Below are 21,801 nucleotides of genomic sequence, written 5' to 3'. Positions count from 1 at the left end.
ATGTGGGCGTCGCTGGTTAGGCCAGCATTTATTGTCCATCCCTAGTTGCCCTTCAGAAGACAGTGGCTGAGCTGCTGTCTTGAACTGCTGCAGTCCCCAAGGTGTAGCTACACCCACAGTGCTGTTAGGGAGGGAGTTCCAGGATTTTTACCCAGCATCAGTGATATATGTCAAAGTTGGGGTAGTGAGTGATTTGATGGGGAACCTCCAGGTGGTGTGGTTCCCAGGTAGCTGCTGCTCTTGTCCTTCTAGATGGTAGTGGTCATGGGTTTGGAAGATGCTACCGAGTTCCTGCAGTGCATCTTGCAGATGGTACACACTGCTATCAGTATTTGTTGGTGGTGGAGGGATTGAATGTTTGCGGAGGGGGTAGCAATCAAGCGGCTGCCTTGTCCTAGATGGTGCCAAGCTTCTTGAATGTTGTTGGAGCAACACTCATCCAGGCAAGTGGAGGCTATTCCTTTACACACCTGACTTGTGCCTTGTAGATGGTGAACAGGTTTTGGGGGTCAGGAGGTGAGCTACTTGCCGTAGGATTCCTAGCCTTTGAACCAGTCTAGCCGTATTAATACTGTGGCTACAAGAGCAGGTCAGTTTCTGATCAATGGTAACCCCCACGATGCTAACTGTGCGGGATTCAGCGATGGTAATGTCATTGAATGTCAAGGAACAATGGTTAGCTCCTCTTCTGTGTGCAGGACACACTTGGGCAATTTTCCTCATTGCCGGGTGGATGCTAGTGTTGTAGCTGTACTGGAACAACTTGGCTTCCAATTCTACACTCAAGCTTGCATATTTATGGTATAATATACTTAAAGAACGACTTGTTCGGTTAATTCTGTGGATTTGTTTAGTGAACAAATGAGAAACAACTTTTTCCCATGAAGTTATTGCTTTAATTAATTATATTTAGGTTTTGTGTGTTTTTTTAAATCGATAATTCTTTAGGGTTACTGCGGTTTCAGCAGTTTCTACATTTCTTTATGCAAGATTAAACTGTTAAAATGAGTTCCTGTTGATTCAAATCTGAACTCTAACTTGTAACTCTCTACAGATTTCATATATGTAAGTTAGTAAAAATAAAATCCAGGGGGTGTAAGAAGTTGTGTCCTTCCATTTGCCTCCAAGAAAATATCCCTTTGCCCACAAGGTTGTGGTTCTGATGGAAATGCCTGAATTTTGTCTGAATGGCACATGCAGGAGATAGTACAAAGAAAGGGATTTGACATAGCTTTAATCGGAGTTAGTGAGACCTGCGCTCAAGTTAATATCTTCATTGGAATGGTACTTCTTTAAATACAGGATTTCCAGTTATTCGTTCACCAAAGACTTTAACAGAATCAAAACTCCGCACTCTGGGAAAAGGTACATAAAGCTGAAGCTGTGTCAAAACAGGTCTAGGTATGCAAATAAATGTCTGGCTCTATGACTGGTTTATATGAAAGTCTAATTGGGAACACTTTTCTCCTGAGTTGAAAAGGCAAGTTTACATTTGATGGCCCCAATATGCTTCAAGGAAAAAATATTACTTCCTTGAAATCTGCCTGATAATTTCAGCATTTATCATTGAAGAAAACAGCTTCCTAAATACACAACTTGTTCCATGACAGAACCCTCGGGGCCAGATTTTGCAGTCCCGAAACTGGCTAAAATGAAGGCAGGATGGCTTAAAAAAATGGCAGCCAAGTGGGCTGGCAAAGAAACTTTGCCTCTATTTCCACCTAACACCATTATGTGTAGCGCAGGAAAGAGCATGGAGTGAATCAGGCCTGTGCATATTAATGATCCATTCAACATGGTTACGGGCTTATTAAGAAATTAAAAAATTTTTCATGAAGGCTGCCGGACTTTAGAAGCTGTTGGATTTTACATGGAATAGGACTGTCTCCAGGCTAATTCAGGCCATGGCTGCTGGAAAATTGTGCCTCCCGATTCCTGTCTCCGAGATGAAAATCCAAACCCTTGTTTAGGTTTCATAGCAACGTAACAACTGCTCCTTCCTTGAGTCTATGTTTGTGCGGGGGCAAGTCCATTGGAGTTTGACTGTATAGAAACTCTGGAGGCTACAGATTGTTACCAACTTCATCATCTATTGAATCAATGCTGATGTATTCTTTTAATTCACACAACGGCTTTTGAAAAACCCTTTCATTCAAATCCAATGAATCTCTTTTTAACACACAGGATGGTTTTCGAATAATAAAGTGTATCAAATAATTGTCTCTGCCATTTTACCACACTTAACCAATTCCATCATTTCATCCATTCTCCCAAGCCATCCTCAATCCATTAATTACATCCCCTGCCAAATGATCCCTCCTGTCAATCCCATCCCCTTAAGGAAACAATCTCTTCAGGCAGGGTGACTTTACTGTTGGCTCCCCTTGCTGTCAGCACATTTTCTCCACCAGCAGCCACCTTGCCCGACACCAGCCGTTGGCAGCCGCTTGTGTGTTATGTGCTCTAGGCCCCAGCATGACGTTCGTGCACTGACCACCGCATAACCCCACCAACAAATACAGCCCTTAAACTAACCAAAACAGTTTGGTCTGACAAAAATTGAGTACTATTATAGATATTTTTGTATGAAATCCTTGACTCAAATCTTTATAAAGTCGTATTGGTGAAAAATAAGATTTTTTTTTCTCATAACTTAAATTGGACAAAAAAAATCACCTGCTTTCGAACGTTGTATAGCATTATTAGTGCAATTTTTATACAATACCTCTGCCCCAGCTCCAATTCCAGGTCCTGGTGAATCAACCTTCCGCTTCTTTCTGGGGCCAATGGCAGCTAATGCAGTTAAATTAGCTTCTCTCTGTCTCATCTGAGCCAATTCTTGTTGTTGCATCTGGGAATCAAAGAGATGTTCAATTATTCACCTGAAAATATCGAATGTTCTGAATGAAGTTTTATCATTATGATTTGATAAGTGGTTCAATTTCAATAAATGCTGGATGAGTAAACACCGGGTGGGATTTTCCGGTCTTTCCCGTCGGTGAGGTCTTGTGGTTCCGCCGAAAGCAGGGCCAGAAGATCCCACTAACAGCCAATGGCAAGCCACCTTTGCCGCTGGAAAACATGCCGAGTGCGGGGGTGGAATGCCGGCCACCGCTTGTGAAGAGGACAAACTTCAAGTGGACAGGGGCTGGTGAAATGGGTGGACAGGTAGCAGATGAATAGTAACACAAAGTGTGAACTCATTCATTTTGGTAGAAAGAGTCAGGAGTGGCAATATAAAATAAAAGTTACAATTCTAAAAGGGAACAGAAAGACCTGGGGGATATGTATATAGATTGTTGAAGGCAACGGGGCAAGTTGAGAAAATGGTTCATAGAGCATATGAAATCTTGAGCTTTATAAATAGAGACACAGTGTATTAAAAAAAGGAAGTTGTGATGAACCTTTGTGAAACATTGGCTCAGTCTCAAACACATTGGGCAGGATTCTCCGTCGCGCCAATCCCGTTTTCTGGCCCAATGCACCACCACCGGCAGCGGGATCCTCTGTTCCAGCAGCCGGACAATGGTGTTTCTCACTGTGGCCACCCCAATGTCGTCAGGAAACCCACGGGAGTGTACGTGCTGCCCACAAAGTGGAAAATCCTCCCGACGGAGAATCCTGCCCATGGTGTCCAATTCTGGGCATCATGCTTTAGAGTGGATATGAAAGCATTAAAGAGATTGTAAAAAGATTCACAGGAATGGTTCCAGGAATTTCAGTTATGCGGATAGATTGGAGAAGCTAGGGTTGTTCTCCTTAGGAGAGAAGACTGATGGGACATTTTTGATAGAGGTGTTCAAAATCACTTGGGATTTAGACAAGAATAAATAAGGAAAAACTGTTCCCCTTGGCAGAAGGATCGAGAATCATAAGGCACAGATTTAAGGTGACTGGCATAGGAAGCTGTACAACATTAGGAAAAACTTTCTTATGTAGCCGGTAGTTAGGATTTGGAGTGGGAAGATTTAACTGTGGCTTTCTAAAGGGAATTGAATAAGCCCCTGAAGCTAAATAATTTGCAGGAATGGGGAAAGAGGAGTGGAACTAGCTCAGCTGTCTGGCTGAGAGCTGTCATGGACATGATAGACCAAATGGGCTCCTCCTGTGCTGCACATTTGATGTTCAACAACAACAATTTATATTCCATAACGTAATAACATGCATACAAGGAATCTAGCCACATATGGAGATATTAGGTTAGATGACAAAAGACTTGGCCAAAGGCGTAGGCTTCAAGACGTGTGTTAAAGGGGAAAGTGAAAAACGGATAGGATGAGGTCTAGAGAGGGTATTCCAGAGCTTAGGACCTAAGCAACTGAAGACGCAGCCACCAAAGGTGGAGCAATTAATATCTGGGATGCTCGAAAAGCCAGAAGTAGAGGAGTGCAGGCATCTGAGGGTTGTCAGGTTGATGGAGATTATAGTGATGGAGATTAGGGTGAGGTAGGACAGCAAGGTGGCACAGTGGTGAGCTTGCCGCCTCACGGAGCTGATGACCTGGGTTTGATCCCAGCCCCAGGTCATTGACCATGTGGGGTTTGCACATTCTCCCTGTGTCTGCGTGGGTCTTACCCCCACAACCCAAAGATGTGCAGGGTAGGTGGATTGGCCACGCTAAATTGCCCCTTAATTGGAAAAAAAAGAATTGGATGCTTTAAATTAAAAAAAAAAGATTAAGATGAGTCCATGGAGGGATTTGATAACAAGAATGAGAACATTGGGTGAAATTCTCCGACCCCCTGCAGGGTCGGAGAATCGCCCGGGGCCGCTGAAAATCCCGCCCCCGCCGTGGCAGAAATTCACCGCCACCCGGGAATTGGCGGGGGCGGGAAACACCACCCGCCGATCGGCGAGCCCCCTACGGCATTCTCCGGCCTGTGAGGGCCGAAGTCCCGCCGCTGGGAGGCTTCTCCCGCCGCCGTGGTTTGAACCACCTCTGGTGGCGGCGGGTTCGGCGGCGCGGGCGGGCCCCCGGGGGGCGCGGGCCGATCGGACCCTACGGTGGCCAGGCCCGCGATCGGGGCCCACCTTTCGGCGGGCGGGCCAATGCTGTGGGGGCACTCTTTTTCTTCCGCCACCGCCACGGCCTCCACCATGGCGGAGGCGGAAGAGAATCCCCCAGCGCGCATGCGCCGGTGGTGATGTCAGCCGGCGCATGCGCGAACCAGCGAAGGCCTTTCGGCCAGCCCCGGCGCCAAAGGCCACTGGAGCCGGTTTGGGCGCCAGTCGGTGTGTTGCCAACCGCTCTGGCACGGGCCTAGCCCCTCAATGTGAGGGCTTGGCCCCTAAAGGTGCGGAGAATTCCGCACCTTTGGGGAGGCCCGATGCCGGAGTGGTTGGTGCCACTCCGCTACGCCGGGACTCCCCGCCCCGCCGGGTAGGGGAGAATCCTGCCCATTAATATCAAATGTTGCTTGACCAGAAGCCAATATAAGGGGTGATAGATGAATGGCGTGCACAGGGGTGATAGATGAATGGGTCTTGGTACAACTTAAGACAGCAGAGTTTCTACAAGTTTACAAGTGTGGGAGTCCACCCTGCCTTTTTGTTATGATTCAGAACTAATTAATTGTGAAACTATTAGCTATTTGTTTTTATCTTTGGTTCATCCTAGCTAGTTAGTAGGAACAATAATTTATACACGATTTATCATCTTCTCTGAATATCCCAAAGTGATTCAGGATGAATTAACTTAATTTTGAAATCATCACTTCTGTTGATTATGCAAATGTAGTAACCAATTTTGACATAGCAAGATCCCACAAACAGCAATTTAGACAAAAGACCAGCCAACATCTCTCTGATGGTAATATTTGAGGGAGGAATATTGGCCAAGGCACCAGAAGAACTCCCTCCCATCAGATCTCACATTTGCTTGAACAAGCAAACTCAACCTAACATGCCACTGAAAAGATGGCCTTTCTAACAATGCTGCACCCCTCAATACTGCACTTTTATGAGCTCATGCCTTGACATGGAGCATGAACTCACAACCTCTGACTCTGATGCAAGAATGCTTCCAACGAGGCCAAGCTAACATCTACAAATATAGCTACGATTTCTGCATTCTGTTACATCACAGGGAAAAAAAGCATAACCGATTCTGAAATTTGTCAAACACTGAAATCAGCCAGAGTGGGATTCTGCAAATATGAACTAGTCACTTGGTAAAAATCACTTACCTAAACAGTGCTAAACATAATGGTGGGTTTATCTCATTTGTGAGAAATCACCTAGTTAGTCTGTAGTTTGCTCATTTTGTGCTTGTAAAATAAATGAAATAATCTGCTCCAGTAGTAAATCCCATATACAGATATTTATGAGCTGAGTGTTTTAGTTAAATTCAAAATTTTTCAATATATTGGAGGCCATTATTTTTTCTAAGGTCTGCAACCAGCCAGTCAACCAGTGTCACCAAGTCTGATTTTGAAGTGCATTCCTTTCTTAGGGAGTAAATTGAGAGTAAAACCTATACTGACAAAATGTACTGTTCCACCAATGCTACAGAAAGTAACCACTGAGGTCATCTATGTCCAAAGGCATCTATTACAATGATGTGTATGTTACTTTGCTTGTGGAATCTTCCTGTATATGCTTGCCCTCTGAACATCTTTTTACAGTGTTATTTGTATCTATGATTCAATCTGATCTCATACCAATTAAGATAATTGGGTTTCACACTTAATTTGCTATAGGTATTGCTTTTCCAACTCATTCCTAGAATTGCCTTTTGTACAACTGCAAAATTAGTACCGCATTTGGCTGTGGGGAGGGGGAAATAAAGGATTAATCTTACCTCTTTGGCCTTTTGTTTTAGCCTAAGTTGCTCGGGGTCCTCTTGTCTGGAGCGAGACTGATAATGAAATGAAATAAAATGGTAATTGTAAAACAAAAAAGCACTTGTTTTCCAGCATTCTGGGGGTTGAAATTGATAATTAAAAATTCCTGTAAAGATTCTGTCTTACAAATCACTATACTTTTCGAGACGAACTGTAGGTCAATGTCTTTCTACTTTATGATGTGGAGATGCCGGCGTTGGACTGGGGTGAGCACAGTAAGAAGTCTTACAACACCAGGTTAAAGTCCAACAGGTTTGTTTCAAACACGAGCTTTCGGAGCACGGCTCCTTCTTCACCTGAAGAAGGAGCCGTGCTCCGAAAGCTCGTGTTTGAAACAAACCTGTTGGACTTTAACCTGGTGTTGTAAGACTTCTTACTGTTTCTACTTTATATTCTATGTCACAAAAGCAAAATACTTCAGATGCTGGAAACCTGAAATAAAAACAGAAAATGCTGGAAATACTCGGCAGGTCTGGCAGCATCTGTTTACAGAAACAGAGTGAATTTTTCAGTTGGATGACTTTTCGTCAGAACTGAAGAAAGATGGAAATGCGAGGGTATTTAAGCTAATGGAAGGGGGACGGGGCAGGGAGATCAAAGATAAAGGTAAGGGTAGAGGGCAGGAGCCATTAACAAACAACAGATTTCATGATGCAAAAGCCAGAGAGCAGTAATTGGTATTGTAAAGAAACAAAAGTCCAGATGAGGAATGAATGGCTTTACAGCACATCACTTCAGCTTTTGCGTCTTTTATTAGGTAATCTGTTTTTAATTCAGATGTCCAGCGTCTGCAGTATTTTATTTCTATCGGTCCTGTCTCTTCACCCTATCCATTGTTTAAAAACCTCTTATATTTCTTTCTTCAGTTCCGACGAAAGGTCGTTGGCCTGAAACATTGGTCTCCGCAGATGTTGTCTCACTGACTGATGATTTACTGTGACATTCTTAACTCAAATGATGTGACACAAATATAGTGATTATGTATTATAATGGAAAGTGTGTTGTGTGCAAGTTCAGCTTTATTCAACTCTACTAACTATAACCCACAATAATTCGCCAAGCCCAACAAAATACAGGTTTGTGCTTTGTGTGAAAGAAAACAATCATAAAGTGCCAATGTTGTAACCCCCATGAAAACGACTCGATTAATTTCCCGACAGTCCTCGGGGAGTACGAGCTCCCCCACTGAGGGGCAGAGGCACATCAGTGGGCTAGATAATTCAGTACCATAAAAACCTGCCGAGCTGCAGAGTAGTCGCAACTGGGATTGGGGTTTGTAAATACTTTCCCTTTGGAAATCTTTTTGACTCTCCTTTCTGGACTCCTCCGTGACTACTAAACCCGAGTAACGGCAGTCAGCGTAACAGTCTCCATTGCTTATAGTTGGTGTATTGGCGTCAATGGAATTTGCCAGCTATGTTGGGTGGATAGTAAAATCAAAAAGGCCAAAGTACCAGTAAGAAAAAAAAACAAGAAATTTTCACTTAGCAACAGCCTCTCCTAATCATGAATAGTTACATCCAGAATCTTATCGCCATGGTGATCAAACTTTAATGATGTGTGAACAGCTAATTAAAATTGCTCGAAGACCTGACTGTTCCTGAAATCAGCAGTTTTTTAAAAAACCTGTGTACCAGTCTACCACCTACAGAGATTAATAAATTGACTGAAACTGAAGCCCCGATTTGCTTGGAGTCGGCCTGTTAAATTGGTAAATACAGGGTAAATACTTACTGAGCATGGCCCAAAATAACTGGCATGCTTAATATGATATAATGACTTCATAAAAATGAGAGGGAGGGTGAGCGAAGGAAAGGGTGATGGTGAGGGGAGGGAGGGTGAGAGTGAGGGAAGGGAGGGCGAGGTGATGGGTAATAAAATTACCAGATGGTAATAAAAGAAAATGGTTAATTCTATTTGCCTGATACAGGCAGCTGCCCATGATAACGGTGGATGGTGACAATAGTGGGGACAGTACTTTTCAAATAAATTTGTATAATACTTTATCAGAATGAAAAGTCCCAAATTGTTCCACACAGAGGATTTATTTGAGGTACAATATGTGGGTCACCGTATGTGGGAGTGTTTTTTATCCCAACTGCTCACAAGGCCTGGGGCTGGCTACTTTTATTGTCTATCCATTGTTCCCTTAAACCCAAATGCCCTGCCAGGCCACTTCAAAGGGCATTGCAGTAGATGTAACCTATTGGCCACATTACATAAGATTGTCAGGTTTACTTTTCTGAATGACATATGAACTAAATCATTAATCTTACAACAATCCAGCAGCTTGCTTGGTCATTTCCATTGCAGTAGTTACTTATCTTTTATCCATTTAACAACTGAATTGGATGATCTGCCATGTGAACCCACCATTTCTTTTAAAAGCTTGCCTGTGAAGCTCTGTGTGTTGACGCCCAGCAGATGATGTAATCAACTTTAATATTTATTTACTGTTATTTGCATAGACACAAACATCACACTAGCACATGCCTGCCAATTTAGTCTTCTCTTGTATTGTACAGCTCATGCTGGTCTTTGTTTCAACTTGTCAAAGGTGAATCTACATCTACTGTAAGAGCTGCGATTTTACAGCAGAAATGGTTAAGCTGGGAAAACCTACAATTTGCTTAGCACCACTGACTAAGAACAACTGCATACAAAGTGTACAAATGCTCAGATTGAGTTGGTCATATATTTGTATTTGTAAGTGTTGACTTTAGCTCTGCATCCAATATGTAATGTTTGGTGCTACATTAAACTTTAACTAGGCATCCCAATGGAACTATGAGTTTAATTTATCACATCCCCTTCTGTTTGGCTTCATGTTGCTTACCTTTGCGGCTCGCATTAAAATTTCTCTTTCTTGTTCATCTTTTCTCTGCTTTTCTATTTGATCAAGTTGTTCAAAGAACTTGAGTTGTGATTTAACATCATTTAACTGCTCATACCTATCGTCCTCCTGAAATAAAAAGGGAATCGAAAATTATTTATTGTTTGCAGAAGTGGTGAAGTAATTCCGAAATAGAAATCTTGACAAACAGACCACCCCATCACTAGTTTGTTTTTCAACCTATAAACATCTCAATTAAAACACCTGGGGCGCGATTCTCTGCTCCCTACGCCGGGTGGGAGAATCGCGGGAGGGCCGGGCGACGCACGACACGCCCCCCTGGCGCCCCCGTGATTCTCCCACCCCCCTGCTCGGAAGAATCGCCGCTCGACGTTTTTCACGGCGACCGGCGATTCTCCGACCCGGATGGGCCGAGCGGCCTGCCATTCGCGACCGGTTCACGACAGCGGCAACCACACCTGGTCGCTGCCATTGTGAACATGGCGCCAAAAACTGGTTTGAAGCTTGTGGGGGGCGGAGAGGGGAGTGAGCACCACGGCCGTACTCGGGAGGGGACTGGCCCGCGATCGGTGCCCACTGATCGTTGGGCCAGCGTCTCAAAGGGATGCACTCTTTCCCCTCCGCCGCCCCGCAAGATCAAGCCGCCACGTCTTGCAGGGCAGCTGAGGGGAAGACGGCAACCGCGCATGCGCGGGGTTGAGCCGTCAGCCGTCGTGACGTCAACCCCGCATGCGCAGGTTGGAGCCGCCCAACCTGCGCATGCACGGCTGACGTCACTTATGCGTGCCGGCCTCGTCATTCTCAGCGCGCCACCTTGATGTAAGCGTCAAGGCCCGGCGGCCGAGAGTTACGGAGCGCAGCTCCTAGCCCCCCCCCCCCCCCCCCCCCCCCCGGGTGGGGGTGAATAAGGTGAGAAGAGCGGCTTCCGAGGCCGTCGTGAAACTCGGCCGAATTCACGACGGCCTTCCCGATTTTTCGCAGGAGCGGAGAATTCCGCCCCTGATGTGTCGTCCAATTGTGCCGGATGAGGGAAAAATGTTCTGCTCATTGCCCTCCTACAAGGAACAGTGTTTTACTTGCTAATAAATGAAGTAGCAAAATAAATTGCTGCTGAACACAGTGCTTAATCCAGAGCTGAAAATTAGAAATATTATGAGTACAACGTCTAACAAAAATAATTTTGAAAACCATCATTCATGTGTTTTCTGTTTTGGCTTTACAGATAGCAACGTAGTGTTGATTTATCATTCAAAAATAGGTTTATAATATACCTGCAGCTATTGTGAGCTAAGTAAAAAATTTATGTTAGGAAAATAAAGGTAGTTTTAAGGGATTTATATTTGTAATGGTAAACATCTGAAATTATAGTAGTTTTAAGTGGGTTTAATTCAGTGTTTCTGTGCCTCGAAGGGCAAAACACATAGTTAGATTTGTACTGGACAAAAGTATGAGGGTTGGTTTCAATTCCAACTGTGATTCTATTGTGCTTAGAGAGGATTACAGTGTGAAGAGTAAATAAACCAGCACTGATTGCTTAGCAACTTAGGCCTTGTAAAATAGAGAAGCTTTTAAGTTTTAGTTTAGCTAATTTGATTGCAGTTGGAGATAGGTAGTGAGAGAGCTCAGCTCAGCTCATAGACAGCTCAGCTAGAAGCAGTTGGTACTCTCTTAGCCTTGCTAGAAAAGAAGCCTTTACTCTGGAGTAACAGTTAAGAAAACGGATGCTTAACACCTAAGGTCAAGCAAGTTAAGGAAATTATAGAAATGAAGAGAAGTTTCCAAGAAGTTTGGAGTTAACATAAGAGGAAACTGGGAACCAGAACGGTTTACCGTTCAGTAAAGTCACAGCGAGTTGGATTGTGAGAGGCCAGAAAGATATCTGCAGTAGTGTGAGAAATTACTACAGTTTGGGAGATACTATTTGAAATAATTGGAAATCAATAGCTGAACTTCATAGTTTGTGCAAAGCCTTTAAGACAAAGGAAACCTGAAGGGAGAGGTGTAAAACCTGAAAGCAAAACCTTGATGGAAGCAGTGGTGGGAAAGCATAATTTAAAAGAAGATTTAATGGTCTGACTTTTGAAAACAGAATTTAAAAATCATTTGAAATGAAAAATGAAAATCGCTTATTGTCACGAGTAGGCTTCAAATTAAGTTGCTGTGAAAAGCCCCTAGTCACCACATTCCAGCGCCTGTTTGGGGAGGCTGTTACGGGAATCGAACCGTGCTGCTGGCCTTCTTTCAATGCCAGTGATTTAGGCCAGTATGCTAAATAGCAGCCGGAGTTCTGTTGCACAAGGTAATTCACAGTATAAGAATCATCTTGGGGGGAGATTTTGAGGAGAAATCCACAGACATTCACTTGGGTTCAGTGGGGAGTGCGTCTTACCGCGGTCACCTTGAGTGCTTAAAAGGGTCTGTGTGTGTGAATGAGACTACTGTATCTGAAGGTGTACTTTGTAATCTGTGTGAATCTGAAAATGTGTGTAATTGTTAAACACAGGGGGGAATAAAGCAGTATTGCATCATCATTCAATTTTTCCACATTTAATCATTTTTTTTGTGTTGTTAAAACTAATTAATTGTCCTGTGATTCTGATTCTCCATGTCTTATTAAAACAAGTTGCGGTCCTTTGAGCAAGGGTTCCATTCTAGGATCTTCTCGTTCAGTTATCACATCAACTGAAATAAATTTTCCACGATGCACTGTTCTGCAGTACAATCATTACGAACATTGAGTTCCTGTTTGTAGTGAGTTAGTTGAAGTGACCATAAAGATACCAAGAGTGGGCTCAGTGTCCCAAGCTGGAGAATGGAATGGTCGGCTAGAGTTTTTGCTCCTGGCTGCAAATCACTTAAATGAACGTTAATCGAGGAGAGGATTAGGCTTGATTCTAATCCCCCCCCCCATTCACATTCCTGGTAGCACTCACTGCCCATTTCTACAATTGGAGTCATTCTATTCTGGTGAGGGATCTGGGATTGGCAGGTGGGGAACGGGGAGTGTCACTGGTGCCTGTGGAATTATATCCTAATATCAGTCAATAGTTTTGGGAAGGGGAGGGGCAGTTTTTAGGATTACGGCAAATGCTTGTAATTGACCATTATAACATAAAAAGGGATGCAAGTTCATTTGGCTTATGAACCTTTCGTTGGTAGTACTGATGAAGCAACTCAGATTTAAAAAAAATATGAGATCAGGTCTAAAAGAAACAGTAAGTGATTCTACACTCACCTTGTACGAGATGTTTCTCTGCTGTGCAACTTCAGATATTTTTTCTACAAGTGTTTGTAATCTCTGCTGAGTGGCATGTGACACAAAATTTACTACATCAGGATGAACTTCAGTAATTCCATGTTTTTTACCTGTTCCAAAAAAAAGTTAAAATACCTTTTAGATAGGTTAAATATTCTTAGTTGTGTCAATCTAGCATTCCCCTTTTACTGATGCATATTATTCTTTTAGCGCAGCATTGTCCAATATGACAGCTACTAGATGCATGTGGCTAACTGGGAGTCCACATGTGGCTAATTACATTTCTCATCACATTTAAAAAATGAGTAAGAAACACCATTATTGGCGATGTGACTTCAATGCTCATTCACTCTGTACATATATGGGCTTCAGCCTTTTTGTGAGTTGCTAGTAAAATGATACGTGCACATGTTTTTTGTGATCATTGAGTGCTTCATTTCCTTGAATGTTGGTAGGTGTTTGTAAAGTAAATGTACAGATTTTAAGTACCCGTAGCTGTATTATGAGTGTATCTACTGAAAATAGTGCATATAACTAAAACTGTGTTGCCATGGCCACAACTGTGGCTAATTAGCCATTTTTTGGGACAACACTGTTGGATGATTAAGGGGTGGATTCTCCGGTCCCCCAGCCTCATGTTTCTCGGCAGGACACCATTCGCTGGCGGCGGGATTCTATCTTCCCGCTGCTTGCCAATGGGATTTTCACGCCATCGTGAAACCCGCGGACGGGTGTCTGCGGGTGGGAAAAGAGAATCCCAACCGCCGGAGAATTTAGGCAAGCTCTAACCATGCTTATGGTTCCACTTATTGATTTCAGCATTTTTAGTTTCTTCTTGCTTGTTACGTCAAAAACTTTCCATAGGAATACTTTTGAAAATTGTTTTTCAATAGCTCCACCCAACTCTGTGATCTCTACCATCTAAATACAAGAGCAGCAAGCACATGGGCACACTACCACCGTAACGTCACATGTTGTCTTAACTTGGAAATGGATCACATTTTTAAAAACACTGCTGCTTAAGAAGATGATTGCTTCGTCAAAAACCTCCAGCTGGCACTGTGGGGAATACATTCATCACATGAAACTCCCTCCGTAAGAGGCTATAGTATCCAGATTGCAACAGTTCAAGAAGGCATTTCACCTTCGCAAGGCGAATTAGGGATCACCAATAAACGCTAGCCTTGCCAGTGACACCCATAACCTGTCCATTTTTTTTTAAAGTTTAAAAGAGAAAAATGGTTTGAAAAGACTTCCTACTGCATTGGTGCCTTCACAAGTTTACATAAGATATCCATACTGTGAAAATGTGTAGACATCTCTTTACCTATTTCTAACATTCTTCTGTGCAATGGTGCAGCGAACAGGAATGCTTCATCTTTACATGATCGCGTCAGAGTGCCCACCAGTTCTGAATTTGTTGCCAAAATGCGTGCACTTTCTTCAGAAAGGTTAACTCCAGCCATGGATGCCACATCATTAATATCATCATCATCCCTGCAAAGTTTCACATCCACACATTAATGTAATTGTGAGAACTAATTTACAATTTAGCAAACTGCAAATGTTCATGGAATACTCAACTAAGATACATTAAAAATAAATGGAACTACAATTATCTTTTTCAGGAGGAAGGAAGGGTTCTCCGTTTAGATGTTCTTTGGTTAACTGTGACAGCAACCTGCTTTCAGGATCACTGCACTACTAATCTTCGCAGAGACTATAATGGTTCAAGGAGAAGGACCAACTCAGCTGCTCAGTGGAACTTAGGTCAGGAAATGAAGGTAATTCTGCCAGCATTACCCATATCACAAGAGCAACAATTAAATCAGCCAGTGTTTATCTTCCAAATGGGGAACAACTTATTTCTGCCACTTTCTTGGTGTATGGCATCCACTGCTCTAAAACTAAGATTGGTAATTGTGATGTACTTATCCACCACTGAACACAACACACATTAAGCACCCAGATATAGAATAATAATAATCCTTATTGTCCCAAGTAGGCTTACATTAACACTGCAATGAAGTTACTGTGAAAAGTCCCGAGTCACCACATTCTGGCGCTTGTTCGGGTACACGGAGGGAGAATTCAGAATGTCCAAATTACCTAACAGCACATCTTTCGGGACTTGTGGGAGGAAGCCCATGCAGACACAGGGAGAACGTGCAGACTCCGCACAGTGACCCAAGCTGGGAATCGAATCTGGGACCCTGACACTGTGAAGCAACAGTGCTAACCGCTGTGCTACCTGCTGTTCAGATTAAGTTCAAGTTTGTTCTAAATAAATAAAAGTTCTAATTAAGTAACCAAATAAAGGTCGAGGTATTAAAGATGGGACATTCCTTTTGAAATGAACTTTGTCATATAGGTTTTAATGACAGATACATATTTACTTACTACTAGTTAAGAGATGCATATATCAATCTTATTTTTGGAATAAAGTCTGGAGATTTTAATAACAATCTGTTTCACATTAAGTAACATTTGTATCTCCCTGGGGTTGTGCTTGAACATCTCACCTGAACGAACCACTTGCTGCTGCTGCTGCTGCTTCTTTAAGTTTGTTTTTCTGAACAACAGAAGTCTGGACAGAATACGTCAAACCAGCTTTACTCCCTGGCACTACTGTCTGTTTCATAACAGGAACTGTAAAATTATGGAGGAAATTATGTTAAACACTTGTGTCCAGCAAGTTTCTCCAGCTCAACTGGTCACAGTATATTTTACTTGTAACAGCAATTTTTGTGCATGATTATCTCACTCGCAGGTGCAAATGCACACTTCTATCACTTTGCACTAAGCTCTGTCAATTTGAGGGAGATGACAGCAAAATCTATTATTTAAAGAAGTACAGTTCCTAAATATTATCTTGTGTTAATAACAGAATTTCTCAATGTGCCAATACCCTCAGTTATTTTAGGTAAAGAAGAATTTCCAAAGATATTTGCAAAAAAAAGGTAACACTGTGTTGGGAAAATCTATGTATGTCATTGCACTAATATTCGTTTAATCAGATTACTATTATGCAGTTGATTTTTTAAAATAAATTTAGAATACCTCATTATTTTTTTCCAATTAAGGGCAAATTTAGCATGGCCAATCCACCTACTCTGCACATCTTTGGGTTGTGGGGTGAAACCCATGCAGATACAGGGAGAATGTGCAAACTCCACACAGGCAGTGACCCGGGGCTGGGATCAAATCCGGGTTCTCAGAACCGTAAGCAGCAGTGCTAACCACCGCGCCACCCTGGTTGAATGTACTTCAGTGAGGAATATCTGTGATTTATTACAGTATCTAGGATCATGATGCTATGACACCTTATTCACAGCCATATTTGGCAGATCTTGATGCAAGAGTTTTGGATGAGGTGAAATTTACAGAAGGTGGAATAGAGACGACCAGATAGTGTTATCAGAATAATTGTGAAGACAACAAAGGCATGAATGAAGGTTTTTGCAACAGCTGAGCTGTGAATCGAAGGTAGGTAATCTTACAGAGATGGAACTAGGTAGTGTTTGCGATGAGAAAGATATGGGGCGAGATTCTCCCATCGGGAGACTAAGTCCCGACGCCGGAGTGAAAACCGGAGTATTTCACTCCGGTGTCGGAGGCCGCTCCTCGCCTCCTATTCTCCCACCCCGGGGGGCTAGGAGCGGCGCCGCGTCACTTATGTGCGCTGGGCCTTGGCGCCGTGTAAATTACGCGGCCGGCGCTGCGTAAATGACGTCACCCGCGCATGCACAGGTCGGGCGGCGCCAAACCGCACATGCACGATTGCTGTCCTCCCCGCGGGCGCCCCGCAAGAAATGTCGGATTGATCTTGCGGGGCAGCGGAGGAAAGGAGGTCTTCCTTCAGAGAGGCCGGCCCTATCAGTGGGCACTGATCGCGAGCCAGACCCCTTTTGAGCTCCCCCCCCCCCCCCCCCCCGTGCTGGATTCCCCCCCCCCCCCCCCCCCCCCAGCAGTCCCGCGCTGTTCATACCGGCAGCGGCCAGGTGTGGACGGCGCCGGCGGGAACCCGTCGTATTGGGCAGGCCGCTTGGCCCATCCGGGCTGGAGAATCGGCGCTCCCCCGTTACAAACGGCGAGCAGCGATTCTCCGAGTGGCCAGCCGTAAATCTCGCTGCGCCGATTTGAGGGTGGGGGGGGGGGTTGGAGAATCGCGTGCGGATGCCGGGGCGGCATGGCGGGACTCGCCCCAGCGATTCTCCCACCCGGCGTTGGGGGGGGTGGGGGGGGGGAAGAGAAGAATTGCGCCCATGGAATCAAACAGATCACCAAAAGTCTGGTTTAACACATTGGTGGCTTAATTCTTCCCAATATTTAGCTGGCGAAAATTAGGGCCTATCCAAGATTGAACATCGGTTAACCAACAGTACCGTGGTACTGGAGAAGGAAAAGAGATGGTGGCGAGTGCTGGGTGACAAAGTAGACGTGAAAGCTGATCCTATTTCTATAATGGTATTACCAAGGAAACATGTAAAAGAGGAAGGGATGAGGGCCCAGGATGGATCCTTGTCCTTCGACTTCCTTGAGTAAATTGTGTAGCAGTAGAAAGAGAAGCCACTGCTCTGGCTACGATCAGACAATGCAAAAGGAAGTAGCTAAGGCATTTCCTTCTGTGGATCGTGTGCTAAGAATAGAATAATTGTCATGCTAAAACAAGTTGCCACATTACCAAAAATATTCATGTCAACAGGAAAGAACAACAGGAGAATGTCTCCTTTTTATCAGTCTCTGAAAAATGTCATAATTTTTGTACTCAAAAATGTTTTTACTTTCAGTATAAATGTTAACTTTATACAATAATTCGGATGCATTTCCAACTGGCATTGTTCCGGTCTGAACACTTAACATATTCATACTAAATTTCTCTCTGCATCATTCCATACCCAAATTTTAAAAAACACTGATAAATAGAAGTGGTGGCTTGAAGATTCTGGAGCATTCCAATCTTATGAGTCTGGAAGTCCAACACTAGTGTTTTTGAGTAAACATTTTTGTTTTAGGATCTATTATCTATGGGGCTTAATTTAAAGTCAAATGTTTAATAACCTTAGACCATTCATTCAATTTATCCAATAAATGCAGCTGATCTGACTTCCTAAAGATAGTTTATAAAAACAGCATAAATTTTAAAAATATCTAAAATGTCATTTGGATCACAAATACAGATGAATGTGACAAGAATCCAAGATGCCCCAAAATAGGCAATATTGGTGGGGTGGAAAATACAAATGTTAGTTTGATGGCTGTTCGATTCCCGTTGCTCATTATTATGCTCAAAATATGTATATAAGCCCGTCATTGCATTTTGGGAGCAATGATATATTGGGATACTTAACTCCAGAGAGCTGCCTCTCAGTCATTGAGGATATTCAAAACCGAGATCAAGAGATTTTTGGACACCAAAGAAATCAGGTGCAGCGCAGGAAAGTGGAGTTGAGGTGGAAGATAAGCCATGATCTTACTGAATGGTGAAGCAGGCTTGAGGGACCTATTCTTTGTCCTATTTCCAAGTTCTTGAGTGTCTTGATAGTTTCAATTCCATCATACATGTTCAGGCATATCCTGATTTCCTAATAACTGAATGTGCAATTGGACAATTGGATGCTGGTAACTTGTAGGATTTGAATTTTAAGTGCAGTAGTCACTATACTAGTTTCATTTTTAAAAGTGATTAAAATTTTATTATAAATTCAGAGAATTAGTCTAATCTGTAGATATAATAAAAATTGATGTCTGCATGCATGTCCCATATCAATTTTTCCCATTGTCCCATACATCTCTTATATTAGTATTTTCAAATGGAAACTACTTGTCACATTGTAATCACACCCGCTTGCCAATTTTGTTGTAGCATGCTAGCTCAGTGTTACCTGCATGCCACTCCTTGCTCTGAACTACAGACTAACTCCGATGTTGCAATCAACTGTACTTGTTTCTGCTTCCCAAACCACCCAAAATGTTGGCACATTGTGACATTAAGATTAAGGACAAAATCCACAATTTTAAAAATAGACACTGAATTATATTTCTGATCTAATTACCTCTACATTTCTCCCCCCGAATATTTACACTTTATTTCTACTCCCTGTGTGTAAAGTCACAGCACATCGATTTGATTTACTGACAAGTTTATATTTTTCTGACATAGGTTCAACATTACTCTTCAGCTAGTGTGGGTTTTCCCATATAATCTTAACAATTTGAAAAGGCTTCTTTAAGAAACTTTAAGCAAAAATATTAAATTTGCAGCTTCAAAAAGTGGGTTTTCAAAAAAAAAAAAGAGGCATGGGGCAAAGAAAAATAAATACAGACCATAAATTGGTATCTAAGCAAAGAGATCTACAATGACCTGTAGCTTTGATGTTTACATTTGCTATTTTAAGGTTTTAAAACATTCATATTTACCGGTCTGAAGTTGCTTCAATTGCACCTGTGAAGAACCTGTTAGCATGATGCGGTTCTGAGGTTGCCGAAGTGTCACCATCGGCGTTTGTGTCAGTGTTACCTGCGGTCTGACCAACGTTCCTTGCTGCTGTTGAACAACCTGAAGGCAGACATACTCATTAGTTTAAACTGAAGTCAAAATAAATTGTTTTATCAATCTTGGACAGAAATGATCATCAGTCTCCAGCAACTCCTCTAAATATCACCATTTTTAAATAGATGCAATCCCAAAGTTAACAAAACCAGGTTTACAAAAAATAGGTACAAAGCAAACAATTATGAATATTTTTAGCCTACATGAATATTTGGAGTGATATTCTAAATTCATTTAATTTCTTTCTGGATAAATTCTGTGTCCTACTATTGCAACTAGGTTCTGTATTCCCATAACAACCCAAGGGATACTCTGGTTTGAATTGTTTAAAAAAAAATTTTAAACATGGTCTCAATGTGAAATATTAAAAACACAAAAGGCATGTACTCCAATTTATGCCATCTGAAGTGACTCTCTCTGGATATGTCCCAGTTCCATCTCAAATCTGCTCAGTAATGGTAGAAGTATGAAATTCAGCAAACTAACTTTCTGACACAATGACTATTTTGCGAAGTGAGTAACTACACTGCCACACTACAAACAAAAAATGACATTGTCTTCACAAGTCCAGTGTGCAGCAGTATTAAACTTCTCTTTTGATTCCATCGAACGATCAGCCAAGAGGTGACGAGCAATAAAGCTGCCTGCACAAGAGCAACATTAGCAGTTCCAGAGCAGAAAATGCACCATTTTTGCACTGTGTAGTAGCAGTCTATCTACACATCATGGCCATGATTTTACAGCCCCACCGCAGTGTGACCCCCCCCCCCCCCCCCAACCTCAGCAGATGTGGCAAGCCATTTAAATCTCCATTCAGTTCGGTGAGACCATAATATTCCTCTGGGTAGGAGGGGCTGTAATATCCTGGCCCGAGATTTACCAACATATCTTATTGTTAATGGTGATATTTACTCAACAACAAATCTCTGAGGGTGGACATGCTTTAACTGTCTACTCAAAATGATGCATGTTATTAACTTCATGGACAGCTCCAGTAGCTATAGTCCAACAAACCAATATGGAAATCTTTGTTCACATTGACTGATATTTGCATGCTAGCTTCAGCCAAGTACCGAATATCTTTCGGGCTGCAGCTATCTCGCTGGGTCAAAATCCTGGAACTCCCTCCTCCCGATCAGCACTGCGGGTGCGCCTGTAGCACATTGACTGCATCAATTCGAGTAGGTGGTCCAGCACCTCCTGCTCAAGGGCAGTTAGGGATGGTCAATAAACACAGGCCTCATCAGCAACCTCACATCACAAAAAACAATTTTTAAAAAAATGAGCTCAACTTCAAGTTCATGCTGACAATATGATGATACAAAATTGGAGCAGGAGTAGGCCATTCGGCCCCTCGAGCCTGCTCCGCCATTCAATAAGATAATGGCTGATCTGTTTATGTGTCAATTTGTAATTTCCCATTTACTCCCGATAATCTTTGATTCTCTTGAACAAAAATCTATTTACCTCCATCTGAGAAATATTCTGTGACCCTGCCACCTGGGCAGAGCGTCCAAAGTCGCACAATCCTCAGGAGAAAAAGATTCTTCTCATTTCTGCCCTAAAACGGAGATCCCTGAATTTTGTAACAGTGCCTGCTGGTTCTGGACTCACCCATAAGAGGAAACATCCTTCCCACATCCACTTTGTCGAGACTAGTCACAATCTTGAATACTTCAATCAAGCCACCCTTCACACTTCTAAATTCCAGTGGAAACAAGCCCTGTCTGTCCAACCTTTCCTCATAAGATGAAAGTCTATTCAGAAAATCTGTCTGAGGTTGCCTCTCATTAGCAATTCTAAACAAAATACTGTAATAATGCTTGAAACAAGCTAAATATATAGATGTTATAGTTATTCCTTATTTGGCAGCTGTGTTGATTCATCCTACCTTTCCAGCTTGCACTGACTGTCCAGGTTGCGCTAAACTTAGTACAGGATTTTGGAGGGTGCTAGTTACTGTAGCTGTAGCAGCGGTTGTCCGCACTACAGGTCGCTGTTGAACAGTGTTTCCTAATACCACTGCTGTCAATGCTGTTGTGGTCTGAGTTGAGGATTGTTGTTGGCTTTGCTGAATAAAAGCTTGCGAGTCTTGAGTGAGTTGGCGCAAGGCGGGCAAACTCCGCTGGAAAAACACAATGGTTAAACATTTATGCTAATCTTATTACAAAATTACAAATTGTTTTGTGTCATTGAGTAATACTAATTGGATCATGCATTCTGAAAAGCTGTCAATTTCTGGATATTTTGTGAAGATCAACTTAACTATTTACTAATTCCTGGTACTCTGAAAACA

The 21,801-nt window shown here is 42.7% G+C and overlaps 1 protein-coding gene across 2 annotated transcripts in view; it reads right to left on the bottom strand.

Annotated features, from left to right (window-relative positions):
* taf4a (TAF4A RNA polymerase II, TATA box binding protein (TBP)-associated factor) overlaps positions 1-21,801 on the bottom strand; it is a 116,843-nt gene that overhangs the window by 1,786 nt on the left and 93,256 nt on the right. The window contains exons 7-14 of one of the 2 annotated variants that reach the window (XM_038803543.1): positions 21,397-21,630; positions 19,373-19,511; positions 15,475-15,601; positions 14,280-14,449; positions 12,932-13,062; positions 9,679-9,804; positions 6,800-6,856; positions 2,726-2,851 (exon numbers count right to left, since the gene is read on the bottom strand). In XM_038803543.1, the coding sequence (XP_038659471.1) occupies positions 2,726-2,851; positions 6,800-6,856; positions 9,679-9,804; positions 12,932-13,062; positions 14,280-14,449; positions 15,475-15,601; positions 19,373-19,511; positions 21,397-21,630 (1,110 nt within the window). Of the gene's footprint in view, positions 1-2,725; positions 2,852-6,799; positions 6,857-9,678; positions 9,805-12,931; positions 13,063-14,276; positions 14,450-15,474; positions 15,602-19,372; positions 19,512-21,396; positions 21,631-21,801 lie in introns of those variants that run through there. The other variant, XR_005461433.1, reaches the window with a different exon arrangement.

The sequence above is a fragment of the Scyliorhinus canicula genome, chromosome 7 (genome assembly GCF_902713615.1).
Source record: "Scyliorhinus canicula chromosome 7, sScyCan1.1, whole genome shotgun sequence".
NCBI lineage: Eukaryota > Metazoa > Chordata > Chondrichthyes > Carcharhiniformes > Scyliorhinidae > Scyliorhinus > Scyliorhinus canicula.
Note: the sequence above shows the minus strand (reverse complement) of the source record. Positions and strands in the feature narration are given on the sequence as shown.